Below are 26,248 nucleotides of genomic sequence, written 5' to 3'. Positions count from 1 at the left end.
AGCCTGGGCATCAGAAATGAATGTAGCCAGGCTACTTGACTAACATCCTGCCTCTGTTGTGCCCTGTTCAAGCTCTTAAATGCCCCTAATTTGACTAAGGACAGTTGAGCCAGATGAACAAAGCCCTTATGGTTGATTATGTTTGTTCTTTAAGGTTACGTAGCCCCAACTGGAAAACTTTTCGGTAAATAGAACTTATGACAGAAATAGGCTTTGAAAATATAGAAATTTGTGGTATAGCTAATCATGTTTCATGCAGAAAATTGAAATGAAAATTAGTGCAAGCCTTACATTACTTGTAAATATTTTTTGTTTCTTTAAAAATTTTTAAAATCAAATCAGCATCTTAATTTTAACTTTTTCTTCTGCATTTCTAAAGGAAGTCCTTGACCGAAAAAGCAAAAGGTGCTTATCATTTGTCTTCTGCTCTGATAAACGAAAACCAAAGGCCAAGTATATGCATCTAGCCCAGGAGTTATTGGTTGATCCTGATTGGCCTCCAAAGCCTAAAACAACCACAGAAGCAAAAAAGAAACCCGATGAGAACAGTGCATGCCAAATAATTACAATAGCTGAACGGAAAATACTTTGAATCAAGTCAACAATACAATATTTTGGTAGCGTGGTGAAAGATAACAATGATGAGAAAAGGCAATGATTATCCAAGATTATATAAACTATATGTGAAGAACTTGTTAACCAGCAATTGATTTTATTTGTTTTGGGGGAAAAGAGGGACTTAGGTTATAGAGAAGCATGTTTTTTTTTTAAATAATGAGATGGAGGTAAAGCAATTTTAGAATGATTAAAATAATAAAGTTTAATGTGAAACAGCAAAAATAAATTAGATAAATATTTTCAATTTTCAAAACAGAATTTTTCTTTAATTTGTGGTGTTCAGGCCTAAAAGTAATGTAGATTTGAGTGCAGTTTTAACATAATGACAGCAAAATTATACAGCCTGTTTGAGGGAAGGAAAAGCTTCTTGTATGTAGTGAACTGCATGTGTGCAGCTCAGCTGACCAATCTCTGAACACCAATTTAATTTCTACATAGTAAAGAGCAAATAAGAAAAAGTATATTCTTATATTAGTAGAAACTGAAATTCAGTATAGTGGACTGTCGGATTTTTTTCTGAACAAACATAGGTTTTGCTTCATGTGCAAGAGTTGAAGCACAACCCAAAATTTCTTACTGGCCTGAATTTTACATCCCATGGTCAACTGCGCACGTGCAATATTAGGTCGGCAGGTGCGCACAGAGGTCAGAGCCGAACCTGCTGACAAAGGGCCAATTAAGGCCATTAGAAAGCCAATTGTACTCTATTTTACATTGCCTGTGTGATTTCGCACTCATCGCACTGGCAGGCAGGCAGCCATTTTTAACGAATTGTCCTCCAAGGGCAGGATAAAAAGGGCCTGGAGCATTGCTATTGCGAGTGGTGTGGGGTTTAGGAGATAGTTTGCTGCTGGCTGCTTAATGAAACTTGACAGCTTTATCTCTGTTTTGAGCTTCAGTCATTACATTGCTAGTCTTCATTTCAGGACTCATAGGTGTCTCCAAGGCCCCTGGAGGATTTATACAGTGTGGACCCTTCCAGTCACCAGACAGCCTTCTGTTTCTCTGGTAATGGGGATTGTGTACTCCACTTGTGGCACCTCCTCTGAGGAAGAAGAGAGGGACAGAAGAGAGAGGAGGCCAGGTGTCTGTAGGCAGCGTCCACAATCTGGCAGTGACCTGTGGGAGGAGAGGCACAGGCATAGGGGACGCAGGGCCATCAGGGAGTTCCAAGGCGGAAGGGGCTGCAGAAGACACTACTATCCTGTTGCCACAGTGTATAGGCAGCAATGCAGCTACCTCAATCTATCCGAGGCACAGTGCCGAAGGACGCTCCGCCTTTCCAAGGAGACTGTGATCAGATGATTGGGCTGTAGATCATGTCCAACTGTGTAAGTGGCCACCCCATGCCACTGGCTCTGAAGGTCACAGTAGCCCTCAACTCCTATTCCTCCAGCCCTTTCCAGGGGTCAGTGGTGGATCTGTGTGGAGTGTCCCAATCAGCTGCCCACAACTTGTGTGAAGCTGGTGACTGATGCTCTGTTCTGGTGGGTCATGACATTTATTCATTTCCGAATGGATGAGGCCAGCCTGGCTGAGCGAGCCAGAGGCTTTGCTGGAATTACTGGGTTCCCCTGCACCCAGGGTGCCATCGACTACACAAGGGCCATCAAAGCGCTACAGTGGGTGAGCTGGGTGCCTTCGCCAACAGGAAGGGATTCCACTCCATGAACGTGCAGATTGTTTGTGACCACAAGACGCAGATTCTGCAAGTCTGTGCAAGCTCCCTGGCAGCTCCCATGACACCTACCTCCTCCGAAACTCACAGGTGCCGAGGCTCTTCAGTGCTCCAGCCTGATTGGATTGATGGCTGCTGGGTGGCAGTGGTTATCCAAAAGGTGGATGAAAAGGTGGCTTATGTCGTCTCTCTGGCACCCAAGAACAGAACCATAGCAGTGGTATAATCAGAGTTATGCCTTCACAAGGGTGGTGATAGAGAGGACCATAGATCTGTTGAAGATGAGATTCAGGTGCCTGGATTGTGCAGGGGGAACACTACAATACCCTCCAGAGCATGTTTCTCTGATAGTCATTGCATGCTGTACTCTCCACAATCTGGCTCTGGCAAGGGGAACCCACTGGAGGAAAAGGATCTTGAGGCAGCTCCACAAGCCACAGGTAATGACTCCAGTGGTAGATCAGAAGAGGAGCCCAGGGAGGAAAACGGTGAGGACGTGGAGGCAGACCTCCGGAACCTTCAGGGAGGCAGGGACACTAGGGAGGCCTTGATTCAACATTCCTTCAGCTAGGCTGCCAAGGCAATGCTTCTAACTCAAGCCAGGGGTGCCAACACCTCACCGGATGTTTAAAATGACCCATCCCATTGAACCCAAAGTCCACTCAGTACCTGTGCAATAAAGTTTAGAGCCACTCACATCCAGCATGAGTTAGTGGTGTGCCCTGCATCTTAAAATGAAGTTTACTCAGGCCATTAACGCAAAAGCAAAATTTATATAATGTAATACTCACAGAAAATGAAAATGTAAGCATCAATGGTGACACCAGTAAACAAATTAACGAAACATGGCAAAACAGAAGATCACCCATGAAAAGTCCCTATTATGCTCACGGTGGCTTAAGTTTACAATTGCAAGTGCTGCGTCTTGGTGAGCCCCCTTGCTGGCAGCGGCATTAGAGGCAGACTGCTAACTCTGCTGTCCTGTTGACCTTGATTTACCTTGGCGGTCGTCCTCTGGCCAGTGGAGTCTGTGCAGACCCCGTCTTGGAGGGAGAGTCCAGCGCCATGGCCAGGCACTCCTCAGTCATCATGGCCATGGTCGCTGGCAGAGCGGAGGAGGAGCTGCTGCTGTCATCCAGAGCGCCCTGAGAGGAGCCCCCAGAAATGACAAGCAGTTCATTCACCAACGTGAGGTCACTCTGGACCTTCCCGCTCGCCATTAATGGACGGGAACCTAGCAGAGGTACTAGGTGCCTCGTCCATCTCTCTCACTGGAAGAGACCTTCTGAGGTCATTGCCTATGTGAGGGCTTGTAGGTCTGAGCTCAACCTCAGGAACCCCCAATTCTGTTCCTGGAGTTGCCTTTCCATGAGAGTCGCCACTCTCTTAATGGAGGAGGCAGTGTGCTCGGCGCTGAGGGTCAACGCAGTGCTCATGCTCCACATGGACTCCTCCATGACATAGACCATGGCACGCAAACCCTCAGGAATCTCCGCCAGGCCCTCCTGCGCATCCCGCTGGACATCCAGCATGTGTCGCATAATGGGCAACTCCGGAGGCTTGTCATCCGCCTCAGACTCAGCTTGGTCCTGGTCTCCAGCAGTCCTCCAACTGCTGGTGCCCTGGGCACACTCTGCCTCCATCTGCATCTCGTGCACGTGGGCTGTGCCCTCAGCGCTGTGCACCTATATTGTAGCTGATGATCTAATGCACACCAAGGTGCTGGTATCTGTACTGGTGCTTGGTGCAGAGAGGGGATGTGATACAGGTGCATCTGAAGGCACTGGTCTTCCGGCGTCAAGGGTGGCTCATTGGGGTCCTGTGCTCATTGAGTGGATGGCAATTCTAGGGGAGAAAAATGACATGTCATTAGCATTGGTCATTACACTGTCACGGTGCGTGCTAGGCGGGCTGGTGAGACAATGGAGATCTGCATCATGGTGCCATCATCTTTCAATGAACAATGGGGACTCCAGGTTTGAGGTTTCCATTACAGCTGAGACAAACAACAATGCTTACTCACTCCGACACACTCACATCTGTGCACTGCACTCTTACCTTCATCAGAGACCCTTGCCTCTCCACAACCAGTGAACTGAGCTGGGTGTTGGTACTCCATCTTGTAAGACATCCATCTTGTACCTCATCAATATGAGCAGGATTGGGAAGCCTCCATCCGTCCTTGACCTCTCGATGTTGTTATGGCTTCTGCTCTCTAGGCAGGACAGAGGAGCATTGACTAGTCCACTCTCTACCTGCGGTGCCATTGTAGCCTGGCCAACCCCACCTGAGGAACATCTTGCAGGGCACATCAGAGTTGTGGCCCTTAACCCGCAATGCAATCATGTTAAGCAGCCAGAGTTCACAGCCTTGGCTGGTGCTGATGTCATTGACAGTTGGCACTTAGGCTCTTACACCCCTGAGCACCATGAGGGGACAACTAGCCGTTAACACTTCCCCACACAGATCCATGCCAACTTGGTACTTGCCCTTGCTGAGCGCAGCAGATGGTTGAATCTTTTGCAGCACTGCACCCATGTCCACCGCACAACATCATGGCCGCTGATCTGGGCTGCCACCTCTGCCCATGCTTTCTTGGTCAAGTATGGTGACCCCCTCTTGCCATCCCTGGGGATGAGGACGTCCCGCCTGGCACTGATCTCCTCTACAAATGTTCCCAGGCACTCATCTGGGAACCAGGGGGCCAAGTGCTCACAGGACATGCCCTACGGTCTGGCGTGCCCAGCAGGTGCAGGTGCCATTGAAGCTCAAAAAAAAGGTGATTCGTCAAACAACTCCAAAGCAAAAAGTGTCCCCTGGCAGCCTTCAGGGAGGTGCCTCTGCCATTGGACCCGGCGCCCGATAGGCTCCCATCCCTACCCGGCCCATCCGATGATTGAGCAGAAGCGTTTCATGCTGGGCGGCCCTTAATTGGCCACCCAGTGTGAAATCGTGCTGGAAATGCGATCTTGCCTGGGATCGGATTCCGGGCCCGCCCACTTGGTGCGTACGTCCAGCGTGAAATTCAGGTCACTGTGTTTTGCTAATGGAAGCCAAACAGAAATCAATAGTATTGTACTAAAATTTTGCAAAAGTATAGCATTAAAAAGTCACGAAGCAATAACATAAGTCATGCAGTGTAGTACAGAGTCGTACTGGTAAGGAGTCCACAGCTTTTCATGCATGAATTTTAATAGCGTGAAAATCATGGAAGGGGCATATGCAATTTGTCATTATGTGCTCCCTGTGAGTGAAGCTCTGTGCAGAGTGTGCAAGTGGAAAACTTTGCATAATTCCTTGAAGTGCTTTATTGAACATACCCTCCTGCCCTCAGAAATGAACAATGTATGGAAAGATTTATGTGGGTGTGTTTTTAATGCACAATGGTTAGAAGCAATTGCAGAAAAGATGAACAAGGATGTTAGCAGAATTGAGAGAATGTAGCTGTCAGGAGAAATTGAGCTGGTTTGGAGCTTCTTTAATCTGGAAAACAGGTGGCTCATAGAAGTTTTTATTAATTTGGGATGTGAAGAATGATGTTGGTGAGTCCAGAACGAGGATAAAACAAATAAAAGATAGCCATGAACAGATAAAATAAAGAATTCACTAGAAATTTCTTCTCTCAGAGATGGGTGAGAATGTGGAACTCACTGCTACATGGAGTGGAATGGCTATTACTTTCAGCTCCAATGTAAATTCTGTTTCCCAGCCACTGATTCCACTTGTACATCTCCTACTTCCTTCACCCCACCATTGCCGGTGGTGCCTTCAGCTGTCTAAGCCCTATTCTTTGAAATTCTCTCCCTTAAACCTCTCTACCTATTTTTCTCCTCCATTACAATGCTTCTTAAAACTTACGTCTTTGACCAAGCCTTTGGCCACTCTTCACAATGTCTCTTTGGTTCAATGTCAGTTTTCATCTGATTATGTCCCTTTGAACTACCTTGGGGTATGTTACTATTTTAAAGGTGCCATATCACTGCAATTTTTTGTTAGTTGAAGCAGAGGTAGAAATAACATAATGTGCACTTGGAATATTGTGATGTGACTTTTAAATTATCCCTTCAATTTGGCTGCAAAGAATCTAGTTCACTACATAGATTCAATGTGTTAAATTATTGGGGTCTGACAACAGTGGAACTAATGAAGTATATTTTCCAGTTTTAATACATGTGAATGCGGTAAGATGTGAAAATGGGAACAACTGAGGAAATTTTAAACATTTCTCAACTGGAACCAATGTGGTATCCCTTTTTTACACAATTCATGCTGTGGGTTCTTAGCGAAAGTGGCTTTTGATTTTTATTTGGCTCAAGAAATTGAAATGGCATCTCTTTGACCTGTTCCATATAGATTGCACTGTACAGGCTTAAGATGGACAATCTTTTGTTACTATGACAAGATCAAGAGTACCAGCTGTTAATCAAATCAATTTATATTCATTTGGACTAAGTCCAAGACCGATCATTGGTAAAGGCACAATAAAATCATTTTGTTCAGATTGGCGGGTGAAAAGCAAAACATTCTTCTGCAATATTTTCTGCCTGGTTAACTACATATAGATGCAGCTCAAAAACATCTGTTTTGTGAGCTTATGCAACTTATGCTATTAGCCTTAACTTTTTAAATGGTTGATCAGCAGTTTTGTGCTCAACTTCAAGGCAGATGTGCTGCTTTAGCTTTTTCACAGAACTATTGTGAGAGTTATTCATGATGCATGAATCATAATAAAGAGTAAATATAGGTGCTCATCTTTAGATTCAAAATTAAATTCCCACCTACATCCACCCCACCATCTGTGTCTTTTTTTGTGTCTGTTTTCATTTTTGCTTCTGGACATCCTGAGGTTTCCAACCGAATGCAGATCTGCATGGTTGTGTCTTATATGCTTATGTTGTAAAGAAAAAAATCCACTTGTTTATCTGTAATTTTAAGGTTTGATTTGATGCCATTACTTTTAACAGCAAATGCATTTAATTTCATGCAAATATATTTAATTATTGCATGTATGTAAAAGGTTTTGGTCCTATGCAAAATAGATTTTTCCCTCTTTGTCAAATGGGAGTGAGGAATGTCTGTGGGAAGTATTTTCTATGCAAAGTAGCCACTTCAACTGCATATGTATGTATAAGAGAATATCGACTTAGTCTCTGAGATGTTTCCACCCTGGGTCACGTTTTGACCTAAGTGTGCATCCTGTAATGGTTCCATTCACTGCAATAGGAGATTGGCATTGGCTCAGAGTCGATCTAGAGTGGTTTTCCATTAGAATAACAAACACCAGCCTGATAATGTATATTACTAAGGCCATAGACTCCGAAATACCCTCCCTAAACCCCTCTACCTCACAACCTCTCTTTTCTCCTTTAAGACACTCCTTAAAACACACTTCTTTGACCAACTTTTGTTCATCTGATCCAGTATCTCCTTGCATGACTCGGTGTCAATTTTTATTTGTCAAAACTCCTGTGAATGACCTTGCAATGTGTTACTACGTTAAAGGTGCTATATAAATGCATGTTGTTGGGAGGTGATTCAAAATGCTAGATTCATGTGAAAATGTTGCAACAGCATTTTCTGCAGGAGTTATTTTCAAAGATTGAGTAGTTTGAACATCACTTAATAAAATCATATTCTAAAATGTCATCTATGACTAAGAGCTAAAAATAATGCAGCACTGAATCCACAGTAAAAGAAAGCCATGGAAATCTAGTTCGAAAATCCTCGAAAGTGGCAAGTGCCCTTTTGATTTTACATGATTTCGTATCTTACCTTACTCATTGTCTGCCAACTGAGGAATAACTACTGCCCCAAATGGAGACAGATTAACTCCTTTCTCCTTTCCAATGTCAATACATCATTAATGATGAAGAGTCATACGGACTTGAATGTTAACTCTGTTTGTCTCTCCACAGATGTTGCCAAACCTGCTGAGTTTTTCCAGCATTTTCTGTTTTTACTTCAGTAATGTAGTTGCAAGTTTAAGTTGTAACACTCCATATTCATTAAGAATTCCCAGAAAATGAAATGATTTCAGTGCTTTTGAGACAGAAGCTTATAAATATCAGGTTGTTTACTCTTCAGTGTTTAAAACTACTGGTCCTGGAACTGGATATTTTTACATAGAATATATATTTAACCATTTAAAAAAAAACTGACTTAAAATACAAACCCATTTGCTGACTTTATTCTTAATCAGTTTTCTGCTGCAGAAACATCTTTCTTAAAAAAAGAGTGAGCAATTAGTTGAGCAGCGTTTGCATATTTTTTTTAGTTTGAAGTGACTTTTAAGATTTTTAGAAGTAACTGACTCATTTTGCATGCCTGTCTACTTCATCCAGATGGAATCTGTTCTGTTCCAGAATTTGTTGTTTTCTTTCATGATGGAATTTTGGAATGCTGCATTTTTTGGTAATGTATGTATTTGAATAAGAACAATAGCTACTGTGCAAGAGGTTGGCAATTAACCATTGAAACTATGTTTATTTGGAAGATCATGAAAGCAAATACGGTTAATAATACACTGATTTAGGAACCATTTTACAAACAATGAAAAATATCAATTATATTTTAATTTTGAGTAAAAATACTTTTTGTAATTTTATATGTTTAAACAAACCTTTATTCCTCAGGGAGTTTTATTTTAGAATATGTCAGTTGTAGGACTGTAGTTTTTCTTAAATACCTTGAAATCTGCCCCATACAATTTACAAATAATGCTCAAAAATATTTAACCAAATAAAATATTCTAGCTTCCCGAATTTGCTTTACATCTTGAAATTAACATTTTAAACTTTTACAAGATTTTGTATATAAAATTACATTTTCTACTTGTAATTTATTTTATTTATTTTGATTTACATAGCTCTTAATTGTATTGTTGTATAAAATATTTGGTAGTAGATTTCCTTAATGTCTGTAAATACATAACATTCATTTAGTTTACTTACAGCATGCTCATGTCATGCTATTATTATAACCTCAATCTTGTAAATCCTGCTTATTACAAAAGAATAAACATTTTACAAATCTGTGACTGTCAGCTTCAGATTATTTTTATTGTGTGGAGAGGAAGTTCATTGGAACAAATCAAAATTTTCTCCTAATACTCTGCCAAAGACAATGTACTCATTTTAATTAACTCTACCTCATTGGCTGAATTAGCACCCTTTGGTGAAGGCTACCCAATTGATAAAGCACAAGTCCAAGCTGTCTGTGGCAGATGGAGGTAGAAGAGCAAGTGAATACAGTCTTTTCATAATTGGAGTAAATGTGGTAGAAATCTAGGCAACCCATCCACCACTTTAAATATTCACTCCCTTCACTACCGATGCACAGTGGCAGCAGTGTGTGCCATATACAAGACACACTGCAGCAACTCACCAAGGCTTCTTCGACAGCGCCTTCCAAACCCATGACCTCTACCACCTAGAAGGGCAAGGGCAGCAGCTGCATGGGAAAACAACCACTTGCAAATTCCCTTCCAAGCCACACACCATCCTGACTTGGAACTATATTACCAGAGCTCCCTTCCGATCAGCAGTGTGGGTGCACCTATACTACATGGACTACAGCAGTGCAAGAAGGCAGCTCACCACCACCTTCTGAAGGGTGGTTCAGGATGGGCAACAAATGCTGGTCTAGCCAGCAATACCTATGTCCCACAAAAGAAAAAAATCAGTGGCATCAGGACTACCAAATTAAGTGGATTCACATTTATATATAGGGCAGGATTTTTCAGTCTGCGTGCAGGGGGGGGCCTGACACGCCAACGCGTGAAATGACGCATGACAACGTCAGGCGTGTATCCCGTTGGCATCGCGCTCTTGCACGATATTTCGTTTGGTCGGCACGAGCCGTAGTCGGCTGTGCGCCTGCTGATAATTCAACGGCTTATTAAGGTCATTAAGGAAGTGATTAATGTAATTGTTAAAGCTGCCCGTCCAACCTTAAGGTTGGCAGGCAGGCGAAAAGGCCAGTCGGCCGTCACGTTTTTTAGGAAACCTTATCCACAAGCGGGGTGAGGTTGCCTAAAGTTTTTATTAATTAAATTTTAAAATTTTCCTAAATATAAAAACATGTCCCATCTCATGTGACACAGTCACATGAGGGGGACATGTCTAATTAAATTTTAAATCCATTTATTTAATAATTTCAAAAGCCCTTCAATCTCCCTGAGGCAGCTCCTTGCCTCATGGAGATTAAAGCGCTCTTTTGCGACATGCACAAAAGAGCGCTGGCCCCGACTCTCCCTCCTGCCCCCGGCTCACAAAGGTAGCACTGAGTGCTACGGCTCGCATCTTACACTGGACGGGCCTTAATTGGCCCACCTATGTAAAATGGCGGTGCGGAGCCGATGCAGGTAGCGATCGGCTCTGCGACTGCCCCTGCCCGCTCCCATCCAGCCCACCTGCCACCTGAAAAATTCAGGCCATAGATTCTTATTCTTCACATGTAAATTTTCTTCACATACTGGATCTAAAGTATCCTGTTCCTTACTTGGTTCCTTGACATACTGATCTAGAAAAGTACCTTGAATGCATTCTATTTCATACTAATGTATAGTAGGGTATTTGTAGAGCTGGATTTCATTCCTTGGCCTAGTTCGTAATTATGGTCTTTCAAGAATAAAAATGCCTGCTGCTTATCAAGTTTCCACTTTATGATCAATTTTTGTGAAAAGATGGTTAGGCAGTATGTTGCAAGTTTCATTAGAGCAAGAGATCACTCATTACGTTTATCTTTACTGAGCATTATTAGCCTATTCATCTAATTTAGTACTATCTTTTGGATTTCCAGCATCCGCAGTAGTTTTTTGTTCTTATCTTGTTGTTACTATCTTTAACTTGGTCACTGTTGGATCACCATAGACCCTGATCCACCAAATGTATCAAATTTAAATGCTTATCCTTGTGCTTAAATCCTCCCATGCCTCGCCACACCTTTCCTCCATAGCTTTTAGGCCAGCAACCCTTTCCAAAAATCTCTTCTTTTTCTGGGCTTCTCACGAACCCCTCCTTCCTCCATCCCTACCATTGACTGCCATTCAGACTCTGAAATTCCCTCCGTAAACCCTTCTGCTTCTCCAATTCCCTCTCCTTTCAGATCCACCTTAAAACCCACGTCTTTGACCAGGCTTCTTGTCATTCCTTCTAATTTCTCCTTGGCCTTGGTATCTATTTTTTTCTGATTATCCATCCAACAGTTGCATTGATATTTTTCTCTGTTAAAGGTGCTATATAAATGTAAACTTTAATTCATGAGAGAAAAATGCATAGCATAAGTTGTATTTATTAGAATTATAAACTGTAATGGTATAATTAATGTTATGGGGAGAATTTTCTCTCCATTGGGCGGGCCACTCGGGAGCAGGCGCGGGCGGATGTGGAGCCAATCGCCGCCCACAATCAGCTTCGTGCCGCCATTTTACGCGGGCAAGCCAATTAAGGCCTGCCCAGCGTGAAGCGCGGCTCCCAAGAACAGCAGGAGTGGGCGGGCAGCAGTGGGCGTACAATGGCCGCCGGATCCAATGGCGACCCGGTGGCCTGTTCAAATACAGCGCTGACAGCCTTGCAAAGGCTGTTCATCATGGCCAGTAGAAGGGTTCCCCAGGGTGCTGCTGGAGAGCAGGTCAGACAGGAGGGTAGGGCAACGGGGCAGTGTGCCCCCCCCCCCCCGGTTTTCTGATGAGGGCCTAGCTGCCCTCCTGAAGGAGACGGTAGGAGGTCCTCGTTCCGAGGGACGGGAGGCAGAGGTCCATTCCCCCCCCCCCATCTGACCAAACATGCCTGGGACTAGGTAAGAGAGATAGTCAGCTCCCGTGACGTGGTGCGACGCACATGGGCCCAGTGCCGCAAGCCATTCAATGACCTCTTGCGCTCGGGAAGGGTGAGTACCATGTTGGCATTGGTCACTTAACACAGCAGGTAGGCTTTCCACCCAAGGCATCCCTCCTCACCCACCCCCCACCCCCTCCCCCACCAACCCCAAAATCTGAGTGCAGTTACAGGATTGAATCCTTCATGGGCCAGCAGATATGCCCATGCCTAGTTCACCCTGTGAGAGTAGTGCTGAGTTGTGTTCTGCACCCACAGCATATGTGACACTGATACCCAGAGTACAGTTTTGGGGGCAACCTCAGGGAGTCTGAGAAGAGTGTCCCCTGCAGTCACTGTCTCCGTGAAGCAGTCTGGGAAGAGTGTCCTCTACAGTCACCTTCGCCATGAAGCAGTCTGGGAAGTGTGTCCTCTGCAGTCACCATCGCTGTGAAGCAGTCTGGGAAGTGTGTCTTCTGCCGTCACCATCGCCGTGAAGCAGTCTGGGAAGAGTGTCCTCTGCAGTCACCGTTGCCATGAAGAAGTCTGGGAAGAGTGTTCTCTGCAGTCAATGTTGCCGAGTGAAAAAAAGCAGAGTGACATTACAGGAAAACCATAAGTTCATTGGTTGGTAAGTAACTGCTAGTTTAAACTACCTATTCTAAGTTGATTTCAGTTTAAAGGTGACTACTGGGGCCCAGGATCAGAGGCCTAACACTTCAGTTTCAATTCAGCAGAGAGAGCGAGTTCCAGTTGATTTTAAAAAGTGTATTTTGAATCTCTATTCTAACTTGCTTCCAGATTGAAGGTAAATAGGAGAAATGTTTTACAGGTTGATAAACTAAAGAGCAGCAGGAAATTTAAAAACCAATTGAAAAACTAATTCAACAAAATAGAGATGCAGGGCCAGGCAATGTGTTGTAACTGCATGATGTGGGAGCTGGTGGACCCCATTGTGGTTCCTAGTGACCACAACTGTAGCAAATGTTGGTTGCTCGAGGAACTCCAGCTCAGAGTTGATGAGCTGGAGTCTGAGCTTCGGACACTGCGACACATAAGGGAGGGGGAGAGTTATCTGGACACTGTCTTTCAGGAGACAGTCACACCCCTTAGATTAACTACCTTAAATTCGGCCAGTGGTCAGGGACAGGAGGGTGTGACTATGAGTGAGGCAGGTAGACAGATCCAGGAGGTAGCACTGCAGGAACCTCAGCCCTTGCCCTTATCCAACAGGTTCGAGATTCTTCGTCCCTGTGTGGACAAGAGTGGGGACTATAGGGAGGATGAGCAAACTGACCATAGCATCGTGGTACAGGGAGCCATTCAAGTGGGGGGAGAAAAGAGAAATGTCATTGTAATCAGGGATAGTATAGTTAGGGGAATAGATACTGCTCTCTGTAGCCAGGATCGAGAGTCCTGAAGGCTGTATTGCCTTCCTGGTGCCAGGGTTAAGGATATCTCACCTGGGCTGCAGAGGATTTTGGAGTGGGAGGGGAAAGATCCAGTTATCGTGATCCATGTAGGCATCGATGACATAGGTAGAAAGAGGAAAGAGGTTCTGCTGAGGGAATATGAGCAGCTGGGGGCTAAATTAAAAAGCAGAACGAGAAAGGTAATAATCTCCGGATTGCTACCTGAGCCACGAGCTAATTGGCACAGGGTCAAAAAGATTAAAGTGGTAAATGTGTGGCTCAAAGATTGGTGTGGGAGAAATGGGTTCGAATTCATGGGACATTGGCACCAGTACTGGGGAAAGAAGGAGCTATTCCGTTCAGGTGTGCTCCACTTGAATCAAGCTGGGACCAGTGTCCTGGCGAAACGCATAACTAGGGTTGTAGATAGGGCTTAAACTAAATAGTGTGGGGGAGGGTTCAGTTGCATGGAAATATAAAAAATCAAAGTTTAAGGAGAGGGTAAGAGTGCAGGTTAGTGATGAGGCTGATTGTTACCAAAAAGTGAAAGGAAGGAACAGTGTGTGAATGCCATATTGCACCAAAGAGTCATACAAGAGTAGGGAAAATTGACAATAGGGCAAACTTAAAGGCTTTGTATCTGAATATGCGTAGCATTCGGAATAAAACTAATGAGTTAACAGTGCAAATAGCGATAAATAGGTATGATTTGGTGGCGATTACTGAGACGTGGTTATAGGGAGAACAGGTTTGGGAGTTGAATATCCAAGGATACTCAGTGTTTTAGAAGGATAGGCAGGAAAGAAAAGGAGGTGGTGTCGCTTTGTTAGTAAAGGAAGAGATCAGTGCTAGAGTGAGAAATGATATAGGCACTGGAGAGCAAGACATAGTCAGTCTAGGTAGAAATAAGAAATAGCAAGGAAAAGAAGTCCCTGGTGGGAGTAATCTATAGGTCTCCAACAGTAGTTCAGCAGTAGGGCACAGTATAAACCAGGAAATAATGGGAGCATGTAAGAAAGGCACGGCAATAATCATGGGTGATTTTAATATGCATATAGACTGGACTAATCAAATTGGCAAGGGTAAACTCGAGGGAGAGTTGGTAGAGTGTATTAGGGATTGTTTCTTGGAGTAATATGTTGTGGAGCCAACCAGGGAGCATGTTATTCTGGATTTGGTTTTGTGTAATGAGATGGGATTAATTAATGATCTCATAGTAAAGGATCCTCGAGGGAAGAGTGATCATAGCATGCTAGAATTTCAAGTTCAGTTTGAGAGTGAGAAACTTGAGTCCCACACTAGTGTTCTGGAGTTAAACAAAAGTAACTACATAAGCATGAGGGCAGATTTGGCCCTAATGGACTGGGCAGAAAGACTACAAGGTAGGACAGTTGATGAACAGTGGCAGATATTTAAAGAGATATTCAATTCCTCCCAAGTAAAATATATTCCAAAGAGGAAGAAAGATGGTAAGAGGGGGAAAAAAGTATCCATGGCTAAGCAAGGAAGTTAAAGATAACTTAAAGGCAAAAACTAAGGCATACCAAATTGCAAAGGCCCATGACAGGCTGGAAGATTGGGAAACTTTTAAAGGTCAACAAAGGGTTACTAAAAAAAAATGAAAAGAGCAAAGGTAAATTATGAAAGAAAACTAGCGCAAAATGTAAAAACTGATAGCAAAAGCTTCTACAAGTGTATAAAAAGAGAGTAGCTAAAGTGAATGTTGGTCCCTTGGAGGATGAAAATGGGGAATGCAGAAATGGCAGAGACGCTTAATCAATATTTTGCCTCAGTCTTCACGGTGGAGGACACTAGTACTGCCCCAATAGTAACAGGTACAGAGAAGGAGGAACTTATAACAATCACCATCACTAGGGAAAAAGTACTGAGCAAACTATTGGGATTAAAGGGTGACAAGTCCCCAGGACCTGATGGCCTACATCCCAGGGTCTTAAAGGAAGTAGCAGCGGAGATAGTGGATGCATTGACTATAATATTCCAAAATTCCATGGATTCTGGAAAGGTTCCAGTGGATCGGAAAAATGCTAATATATTATTATTATAAATGCCCTTATTCAGAAAGTAGGAAACTATAGACCAGTTAGTTTAACATATATAGTCGGGAAATTGTTGGAATTAAGGAAATAGTAATGGGACATTTGGAAAGTCAAAATGCAATCCATCAGAGTCAGCATGGTTTTATGACGAGTAAATCGTGTTTGACTAATTTGCTAGAGTTCTTTGAAGATGTGACAAGCAAAGTGGATAATGGGGATCCTGTAGATGTGGTATATCTGGACATCCAGAAGGCCTTTGATAAGGTGCCACACAAAAGATTAATACACAAGATAAGATCATATGGAGTTAGGAGTAATATATTAGCTTGGATAGAAGATTGGCTAACCAACAGAAAGCAGAGAGTCGGGATAAATGAGTCTTTTTCTGGATGGCAAGCTGTAACTAGTGGGGTGCCACAGGGTTCGGTCCTTGGGCCCCAACTATTTACAATCTATATTAATGACTTGGATTCAGGGATAAAGATACTATAGCTAAATTTGCAGATGACACCAAAATAGGTGGGCAAGTAAGTTGCAATGAAGAAATAAGAAATTTACAAATGGATATGGACAGGTTAGGTGAATGGGCCAAAATTTGGCAGATGGAGTTTAACGTGGGTAATTGTGAGGTTATCCATTTAGGTCGGAAGAATAAAAAGGCGACTTATTATTTAAATGGAGAGAAACTTCAGAATGCTTCAGTGCAGAGGGATCTGGGTGTCCTTGTGCATGAATTGCTGAAAGCTAGTATGCAGGTACAGCAGGTAATAAGGAAGGGAAATGGAATTTTGGCATTTATTGCTAAAAGAATAGAGTATAAAAATAGGAAAGTGTTGTTGCAACTGTGCAAGGCATTGGTGAGACCGCACCTGGAGTACTGTGCACAGTTTTGGTCCCCTTACTTGAGGATGTAGTTGCATTGGAGGCAGTTCAGAGGAGGTTCACTAGATTGATTCCAGAGATGCGGGGCTTGTCTTATGAGGAGAGATTGAGCAGTTTAGGCCTATACTCGCTAGAGTTTAGAAGGATGAGAGGAGATTTAATTGAGGTATATAAGATGCTAAAGGGGATAGACAAAGTAGAAGTAAAGTGGATGTTTCCCCTTGTGGGGCATTCTAGAATGAGAGGCCATAGTTTTAGGCTAAGGGGTGGTAGATTTAAATCAGAGATGAAAAGGAATTACTTTTCTCAAAGGGTCGTGAATCTGTAGAATTCACTACCTCCGGGTGCAGTGGATGCCGGGACGCTGAGTAAATTTAAGGAGGAGATAGACAGAATTTTAATTAGTAACGGGTTGAAAGGTTGTGGGGAGAGGGCGGGAAATTGGAGTTGAGGCCGAAATGAGATCAGCCATGATCGTATTGAATGGCGGGGCAGGCTCGAGGGGCTGAATTGCCTACACCTGCTTCTAGTTCTTATCTGCACCTAGGCACAGTGTTGGAACTGCGAAATATGTCAAAGTCGGGGTGCTGACATGCTGGGAGGGGAGCTTCCAGGTGGTGGGGCACCAATCCATCTGCTGCCCTTTGCGTTCCACGTGCTTGTGCCTCCTTGCTTTGCAAGGTTAGACCGTGTGGTGCCAAATGTGATCGAGGCAGCATGTGGGCAAGGCAGGGGCGGGTGGTCAGATCTGGCTTCTTGGTGTGAGTGTGCCGCAGCTACGGAATGACAAAGCACTGGAGCCCTGCAACGTCCCACTATAGTTGGGGTGGCAGGGATGTGATGGGAATTCAGGTACAGGGTGTACTCATCAATGCTCCTCTCTCTTTTTCAGGAGAAGACTGCGCACAATTCCACCAAGCGGATGCAGACTGGCGAAGGCCAGGCCCAGTTGGCCATCATGACCAGATACAAGCAGGAGGTGATGGATCTGGAGAGGCGCCATGCGCCCAGGTCCACCGGTGGTGGTGAGGCTGGGGTGCCACGGGGAGGTACGATTGCCGGGCACTGAGGTCACCATGTGTGTCCCAGCAGCCATGGCATTGCTGAATGCTCAGTGATTGAAGTTTGCAACATGGGTTGACCATTGATTATGGAAGGATGAGCGCATAATGATCCAAGGGAGCAGCATGCACATTGACATTGCCTGCACTGTAACTCATCAAAGGTCCTTGTTCTTCCTTTCAGCATCACCGGAGCAGGACCGGGAAGAGGAGGCAGAGGGGCCACTTCTCACCCTGAGGGCCCTGAACAATTGGACTCACCAGCATCACACCATCTCTGCCAGGCAGGCGCCAGCACAGATACAAGCACTTCAGTGGGAATTAGATCATCGGCTAGTGTCCCGGGGCACAGCAGTGAGGGCACTTCACACGTACTTGAAGTGCGGGTGGAGACAGAGAATGCCTATGACGCCAGCAGTCGGAGGACTGCTGGGGACAAGGCAAATGCTCGGCCGATGGCTGATGATGTGACTCTGGAGTGGCCTGTGAGGCAGCAAACGCTGGAAGTGCAGCAGAGTATGCGGGAGGATCTGGCAGAGATACATGAAGCTATGCGTGGCATGGTGCCTGTTCTGGAGGAGTCCAGGCAGAGCATTGCCGATGCAATGAGCCTCATGGCCGAGCGCCACGCTTCCTCCATGGAGAGAGTGGCAACTCTCGTAGAGAGGCTCCTCCAGGAGAACAGTCAGGGCCTCCTGGTCTTGCACTCGGACCTGCAAGCCCTCACAGTGGCATTGACCCCAGTTGGTCAGTGCCAGTGTAGGAGATGGTTTGGGCATCAAGTATCCCAGCTCGGTGCCCATCCATCAACGGTGAGCAGGGAGGTCCGAAGCGACCTTACGTCACCGCAGGAGCTGCTTGTTGTCTCTGTGGGCTCCTCTCAGGGCGCTCTGGATGAGGGCAGCAGCTCCTCCGCCAGTGACAGTGGCATCCGATGAGGCTGCGATGACTGGGGAGATGCCAGATGTGGAACTGGCCGCTCCGACGACCGCCAAAGTCATCGAGGCCAACAGGACAGCACAGTGAGCAGGCTGTCTCAGATGCCAGTGCCAGCGAGGGGACAGCACCTAGACATAGCACCCACAAACATAAACTTAAGGCACCTTAGGCACACCACGGGTTTCTCACTGGTGGTTTTATGTTGCCCCACTATTAGTTCATGACCACTCAGTGTGATGCGTAAAAACTTTGTAATTATTTTTTTGTACTTCATTTTATGAAATCATTAAATTTTGATATGTGAGCATGGCTCAGGGTGATTCCTTGCTTCTGCAGGTGGATGGGAACCCATGGTATTATGAGTGAGTTGTTTGACATTGAGCTTTATTGACAATGCCCTTAGTTTATGTTCCTACCCAGGCAGATTTTGCACTCAGGTATCGAGTATGGAGTATGAAGCCTGCAGCTCTTGCTTGTGTTGGAGGTCCATCTGTGGTGGGCTAGCTGAAGGTCCTTTGGATTAAAGCCTCCCGGGTGTCCCTGCCTCCCTGGAATATACCCGGATCAGCGTCTATCCGCTCAGCGTTCTCCTGTGCGTGCTCATCCTCGGACTCACTGTTGGACTCATCGTGTGCACCTGGAGCAACTGCGTCTACATCTTCTTCATCCACTGTGTCGCCCCTTTCCAGCACCAGATTGTGGAGAGTGCAGCGTGCAACCACTATCAACGACACACGATCTGGGGGGTATTGGAGTGCGGCCCCTGAGCGGTCCAGGCATCGGAAGCGCATCTTGAGTAGGCCGATGGTTCTCTTCAGCACAGCCTTTGTGGAGGCGTGGCTCCTGTTATACCGCTGCTCAGCTTCTGTTCTTGGATGTTGGAGAGGCATCATGTGCCACCTTCTGAGGGGATAGCCCTTGTCACCCAGCAGCCATCCATCAAGCTGGGCTGGAGCACTGAAAAGCCCCGGCATCTGGGAGTGTCTGAGGATGTAGGCATCATGGGAGTTGCCAGGGTACCTTGCACAGACTTGTAGAATCTGCATCCTGTGATCACACACTATCTGCACGTTCATGGAGTGGAAGCCCTTCCTGTTGACGAAGGCACCGGGCTCACCTGCTGGTGCCTTGATGGCCACATGTGTACAGTCTATAGCACCCTGGACGCGGGGGAAGCCAGCAATTGCTGCGAAGCCTCTGGCTCGCTCTGTCTGTCTGGCCTGGTCCCAGTGGTAGTGGACGAAAGTCAATGCACGTCTGAACAGAGCGTCTGTCACCTGTTTGACACAAGTGTGGACAGCTGACTGGGAAACTCCGCAAAGATCACCCACCGACCCCTGGAAAGAGCCGGAGGCATAGAAGTTGAGGGCAGCCGTGACCTTCAGAGCCACTGGCATGGGGTGTCCACCCACACAGTTGGCACAGATCTCAGGGCCATCTGACAGATGGAGGTGATTGTCTCCCTTGAGAGACGAAGCCTCCTTCGGCACTGCACCTCAGACATATTGAGGTATCTGCTTTGCTGCCTGTATACCCTGGTTGCAGAATAGTGGCGTCTTCTGCAGCCCCTTCCTCCTTAGACTTCCTGTTGGCCCTGCGCCCCTTCTGCCTGTCCCTCTCCTCCCTAAGGTGGCTACCCTGGAGGCTGAATGTGGGCTCCTGGCCTCCTCCCCCTTCTAGCCCTCCCCCCTCAGAGGAGGTGCCTCCAGTGAATAGCATGACTCCCATTCCCATGCTCAGGGAAGGCTTCCTGAAACCAGTAAGGCCGCAGAAATGATGTTTGCTCAGAGTCCTGACCTGAAGGCTTTTGTTCTTGTCCAGGCAGCTGTGAAGAGTTTTGAAGTATTCCTGCTCACACAGGCAAGTATAAGTAACTTGAAGCATTAAATGTCTGACAAATAACACTCACGACCCCACTCACCCCTCTTATCCCGCCCATGGATGAGGTTTATACAAATGTGGTCTACCCGTCTGCCCGTTGCGCCTGTGCGACGTCCTGAAGATCGCACGGGCCCCGAAAAAATGGCAGGCACGCATTGGAGATCTTGCACGCCCGCCCACCTAAATATCGCGATGGCGCGCGGTGACGTTGGGACGCTTGCCCGACATCACCGCGCGTCATTTTACGCATTGGCGTGTAGGGGCTGGCCCCGCACGCCGACGAGAAAATTCTGGCCCATGTGTATAAAATTGTTATTTTGTGCAGTTCACAAGGAAAGGTTGCTGTTCTGTGTTAAGATAGATGAGATACTTACAGAACAAGAATGCTTTGAGGTACCAAAACGCAATCTATTAATGCCGACTTTTTTTTTAACGTTCCAAATTGTTTGCCTAAGATTTGCAAAATCAGGGTTGCACTTATCTCTGGTGTGCACACATCGACACAAACAATAGGGAGAGTTAACATTGCTGAGTTCTGCATAGCCAGGAGTCAGGAGGTGAGTTACTCGCTGCAGGCTTCCTAGCCCCTGACCTGCTCTTGTAGCCACAGTATTTATATGGCTCGTCCAGTTCAGGTGTAGTCCTGTAGTGGGTTCCCACTTGTATTACAAGTGGAAACCTACCATTGGACGGTTTGAGGCCCAACCTGCCACTAACACCCTGCTGACTTAATCTCTGCATCTCAACCTGCTATTGGGAAATTGAAATTTTGGTTCTCGCCTAATTCAGTCACCCAGCACACCATGGGGCAGAATTTTACGGCCCCGTTTCGGCGGGGACGGGGCTGTAAAATGCGGTGAGCCATTCTCAACCCCATTGACTTCAGCAGGAATGTAAAATCCCGCTGCTGTAAAATTCTGCTCCATCTTTCCCACTCTTGCAGGCTTCATAAAATCCACCCCCCCCCCCCCCCCCCAATGTGTGTGTTTTTAAAGAAACCTTGAGCCAGTGCAACATTTTTTTGTCTATTACACTATGAAGAGCAAATTCATGTCATCATTATGACATGGCAGCAAGACTTCCTGTCCATTTCTTTATCATGTGAATATCAAAAGCCACACTTCCTTTTGAAACATTACAAAGTCATTGCCTTATATTGCTTGTTTGTGGACAACCATTTATTAAGCGATTCACTCTTTTGTGAGCTGGACCAATTTTCAGTGAAGGTAAGACAGTCAAATATTTATTTTGTCATGTAATATAAAATTTGCAGGAAATACAGCATGTGGCCAGGTGAACCGTGTAGAAGAGATTGATATTGAAGTGACTGGGACAAATTAAATGGCTGCAATAAGGTATGGTAGATAGAATGCAATGTTAAATACATTGCTATAGGGAAAAATTCTTAAGAAAATATAAAAGTTATAAATTGTGGAAATCTGAACTAAAAAAGCATCCTGAAAATATTTAGCAAATTCGTCATTACTGGAAAGAAAAAAGGCATCTTAATTATTCTGGTACAACCGGTTACAATAAAACCCAACTTCTCAGCTGTGTGTTATACTATTGGGCAGAGGCTAGGGATCCTGCTGCGAGTAACTCACCTCCTGACTCCCCAAAGCCTGTCCACCATCTACAAGGCACAAGCCAGGAGTGTGATGTAATACTCTGCACTTGCCTGGATGAGTGCAGCTCCAACAACACTAAAAAGCATGACACTATCCAGGACAAAACAACAGCTTAATTGTCGCCCCATCCACAAACATTCACTCCCTCCACCACCACTGATGCACAGGAGCAGCAGTGTGTACCATCTACAAGATGCACGGCTGGAATTCACCAAGGCTCCTTATATAGCACCTTCCAAACCCACGACCACTACCACCTATAAGGACAAGGGCAGCAGGCACATGGGCAGGCCACCACCTGGAAATTCACCTCAAGCCACTCATCATCCTGACTTGGAAATATATCACCGTACCTTCATTGTTGCTGGGTCAAAATCCTGGAACTCCCTTCCGAACAGCACTGTGGGTGTGCCTGCAGCAGTTCAAGAAGGCAGCTTACCACCACCTTCTCAAGGGCAATTAAGGATGGGCAATAAATGCTGACCTAGCAGGCGACACCAAAATTTTTATTTTCTTATTTCCTTTAACATGTGGAAAGAAACCTAGATGCAAACATGATTAAATAAAAACACTAGCTCCAGTATCTTCTGTGAATTCCAGCAATTCAAGGTAGGGTGGCGTGATGGTAATACCAAATTGGGAATGCTACAATTTTTAGTCGATTGCTTTTGGAGTTTGGGAATACTAGCAAGTTCCTCTCTACCACCCTTTTCCCAAACGTAGAGGCATTGGCACCAATCATTGTGTTCCACTACCTTGGCTGGGATCAGGTACCTCATACAGATATGTCCCTTAACCTAACTTTGTCTTCCCGATCTGTGTAGCTCAGTTTGAAAGTAGATACAACATTTATCCAACTGGGCCATTGTGGTGAAGCCTCTAATATATATTAAGATTCAACAAAATGGCCAGAACTTATCAGTAATACCAAAAACAAAATTAGATGACTTTTATAGGCAATTTTCTGGTGCTAGGGGTATTTTCGGAGGACTTATGCTTTATTCTAATGGAGGAGCATTAGAATAAGTTTAAATTTGAAGGCTTCAAAATTTGATAGTTTCAAAAACTGGGGCCAATATTGACAGATCTACTCCATATCCCCCCCCAAAATAGATCACAACTGATACTGTGACTTGTTGACCATGTGTTGGTCAAACTTCACCTATCCAGGTTTAATTATAGGAGACAGGTGTTAACTATCAACCAGCCCCATTGAGGGGAACACCAACTGGACTTTCACTACTTCAATATATATTCTCCAAATAGATTACAATTTCAGTAGTACAGGTAAAGTATTTTGCCAGGACCAGAAAAAAACATATTTCATACTTGTGGACGGCATATTTTGTGGCAGTCACATTTTTTTATGGGTCCAGACTTAAATTGACCAAAGTCTAGTTTTTCTCTCATTATGCTTTAATCTTTTCACCTTAGCAACCTTTAGCCTCTTTAATTTCTGAACTGAAAATGGTCAAGTTCATTTAACTTGTTACAATTCTGCATAGGTGCACTTAGTTCATATTATGATTTTATTCATGTAACAACAAAAATGTACTAAAAAATCCTCAATTTTTGAAATAAGATTTGATCTTTACTGAGACATTCTTACTGGAACATTATCATGTCCATTCAATTTCCAGGTGAAATGGCGACAGTGCAGTACTTGTATATCTTTGTGAGTTTGCAGATAATCAGCCAATGTTTCAACTGTCCGGAGGAATGTCATTGCCAGGCTACTGTTGCTAAATGTGGAATTGGAGGTGGAAAGATAGTTATAAAAGTACCTGCACCTTTGCCAACAAATTTATCTGTGCTGCACCTGGTAGACACGAAGATAACCAAGCTAGAAGAGAATGGCTTTGCAGGTCAAATATTTTTGAAACAACTTGTGCTGAATGGTAGTCTCCTGACTTGTGTTTCTGAAGGAGTTTTCAATAATCTTAACAATCTTAGTTCACTTATGGTGGCAAATAGTTTACTGGAAGTACTGCCTGTTGGAGTTTTTCACACACTGGTTAATCTTAAGCAACTTTATTTAAATATGAACAGGCTAACCAAAATAGATCCAGGTCTATTTGATTACCTTATAAAACTTAAAGAACTTTACTTACATCGAAATAAACTACAAACCCTTCCTAGTGGCATTTTTGACCATCTTGAATGTCTTACTAAACTGCATTTAGGGGGAAATGTACTCCGTGTTCTTCCAGCAAACATATTTGACAAGCTAAGAAATCTTCAAATTCTTAGACTATATGAAAATAGACTTACTGATATTCCTTCAGGCCTCTTTGATAAATTGTTAAATCTTACTGAGCTTAAGCTTGATGTTAATAGTATTGAAAATCTTTCTAGTGATGTCTTTTCTCAATTGCAGAACCTGGAGAAATTATTCATATCCCAAAATAGATTAGTTGAACTGCCACCAAGAATTTTTCATAACTTGCCCAACCTTAATATATTGTCAATGTTTTCTAATGAACTAGTGCAACTTTCAGATAGCACATTTGGTAAAATGAAGAAACTGGAGAAATTATTTTTGTATGATAATCAGCTTGTCACTCTTCCGGATCATGTCTTCAGTAATTTGACTAATTTAAAATTGTTGGCCTTGAATCAAAACAAAATTGCCATCCTCTCAAAGAATAAATTTAGCGGCCTTAATGACCTTCAAGTGCTTTATCTTCATGAAAACCAGCTTTCTGTTTTAAGTGAGGATATATTTAGTAACCTTCGGAAACTGTTGTACCTCTCACTGTTTTCCAACCAACTTTACGCTCTTGCTGGAAACGTTTTTAAGAACTTGAATAGTCTGAACATCATTCAGTTAGACAAGAACAGATTGCAAAATGTCCCACAAGGACTATTTGATTTCTTACCAAGTATAAAGGAAGTTCGTTTGTACAATAATAGTTGGAACTGTGACTGTTGGATTTCTTATTTAAAAAATTGGATTGTGAAAAACAAGGAGAAAGTAATTAAGCTCAATGAAATAATTTGTGAAACTCCAATTGATTTTTATGGCCAGCCTATTCAAACATTACATGATAACCAACTGAGCTGCAATTTTTCTGTGCATTCCATCCTTTCAACAAGTCCAGCCACCAAGAGAACACAGCCCTCAACTAAATCCACCTCACCGACAAATATTACCTCAAAAATGGACGCTTACGTTCAGGCAACCAAGTGCTCAACAGAACAGCATTGTTCTGAGTATACTGCACAATCAGAAACATTGCAAACATGGAATGTGAATGATGCATCCATTCAGACAATCACAGATTCTATCCCCCAAACCAGAGAAGACACCTCTACAGAGCCCATGAGCTTTACAACAGTGGATGATCCTTCTACCGCCTCTGTAACCAACGGCAACTCAACACCTGGAACAATGCTTCATAATGAGAGAATGAAGAATATTAAGGACCTGGGACTTGCAAAAATTCCATGCAAAATCATTCTGTTTTTGCATATCATTCTGGGTGCCATACAGTTATGTCTTACAATTATTGTTTTCTATATTCTGTTTGTTATTAGAAAAATCTTGCACCATCAAATGAATACATTCATTGTACCTGTTGTTCTTTTGAGACTTACTGAACATGCCCAAGATGAGATTGAATAGATTTTCCTGGGTATGAATGAGGCATAACTTACCAGATGTTTGGATGAAGAATTCATATAACAGGCCTCCGCCATAATGCAAATATCATGGTAGGTGATGGACACAGAAAACTCATTCCCTTAAAAGCCACTTATGACTTCATTTAAAGGGCAATATAGTTTCATGTTTTAGATGTGGGAAATTCACTCTTTTTAAATTTTGTTGACATAAAATATGGGTGTGTACAGTTGCCAAATCTGGTGGTGTAAGTTTAAGTATTTTAAGTTGGCAGATGTCAATGGAGTCGTTAATGCTTTTGTAATTGGCATTTAAAGCATTTTGCTGCAGGCTTTTCTGACAGCAGTTTTTTGCCCACTTGAAATGACAAAAGGTTTTATACTGTTGGTTTTGGAACCGCTATTTTTTACCCAGAAATTGGGAAACCTGTATGTATGAAAAAGAAGAACACAAGCAATGGAGGAATGCTAAACAGGCACAATGCAGCAGAGGAATCTTAGAATGGTCACAAAACAGAAGGAGGCCATTTGACCCATTGTGCCATGCTCGATCTCTGCCGGAGCAATTCAGCTAGTAACGCTCCCCCACCCTTTTCTGGCAGCACTTTGAAAGCCACGATTGAATCTGTAACTTTTTGCAATAAACAACTTATCCT

General features: G+C 44.1%; 2 protein-coding genes across 7 annotated transcripts in view; both read left to right on the top strand.

Annotated features, from left to right (window-relative positions):
* LOC144693823 (polyamine-transporting ATPase 13A3-like) overlaps positions 1–9,322 on the top strand; it is a 176,470-nt gene extending 167,148 nt beyond the window's left edge. For all 5 annotated transcript variants that reach the window (XM_078563888.1, XM_078563886.1, XM_078563890.1 and 2 more), the window contains one exon: positions 380–9,322. In XM_078563888.1, coding sequence (XP_078420014.1) covers positions 380–592 — 213 coding nt within the window. In that variant the 3' untranslated portion in view covers positions 593–9,322. The remainder of the gene's footprint in view (positions 1–379) is intronic.
* Positions 513–26,248, top strand: LOC144693824 (uncharacterized). Of its 2 annotated transcripts, none has more exons than XM_078563891.1 (2): positions 513–651; positions 23,612–26,248. In XM_078563891.1, the coding sequence occupies exons 1-2, from the start codon at positions 639–641 to the stop codon at positions 25,594–25,596; spliced, it is 1,998 nt and encodes a 665-aa protein (XP_078420017.1). In that variant the 5' UTR covers positions 513–638; the 3' UTR covers positions 25,597–26,248. The 2 variants fall into 2 exon arrangements, with proteins under 2 accessions (XP_078420017.1, XP_078420018.1); XM_078563892.1 differs by lacking the exon at positions 513–651 and adding an exon at positions 21,632–21,698.

The sequence above is a fragment of the Cetorhinus maximus genome, chromosome 19 (assembly GCF_964194155.1).
Source record: "Cetorhinus maximus chromosome 19, sCetMax3.hap1.1, whole genome shotgun sequence".
NCBI lineage: Eukaryota > Metazoa > Chordata > Chondrichthyes > Lamniformes > Cetorhinidae > Cetorhinus > Cetorhinus maximus.
The sequence above is the reverse complement of the archived record's forward strand: the minus strand, read 5'-3'. Positions and strand labels throughout refer to the sequence as shown.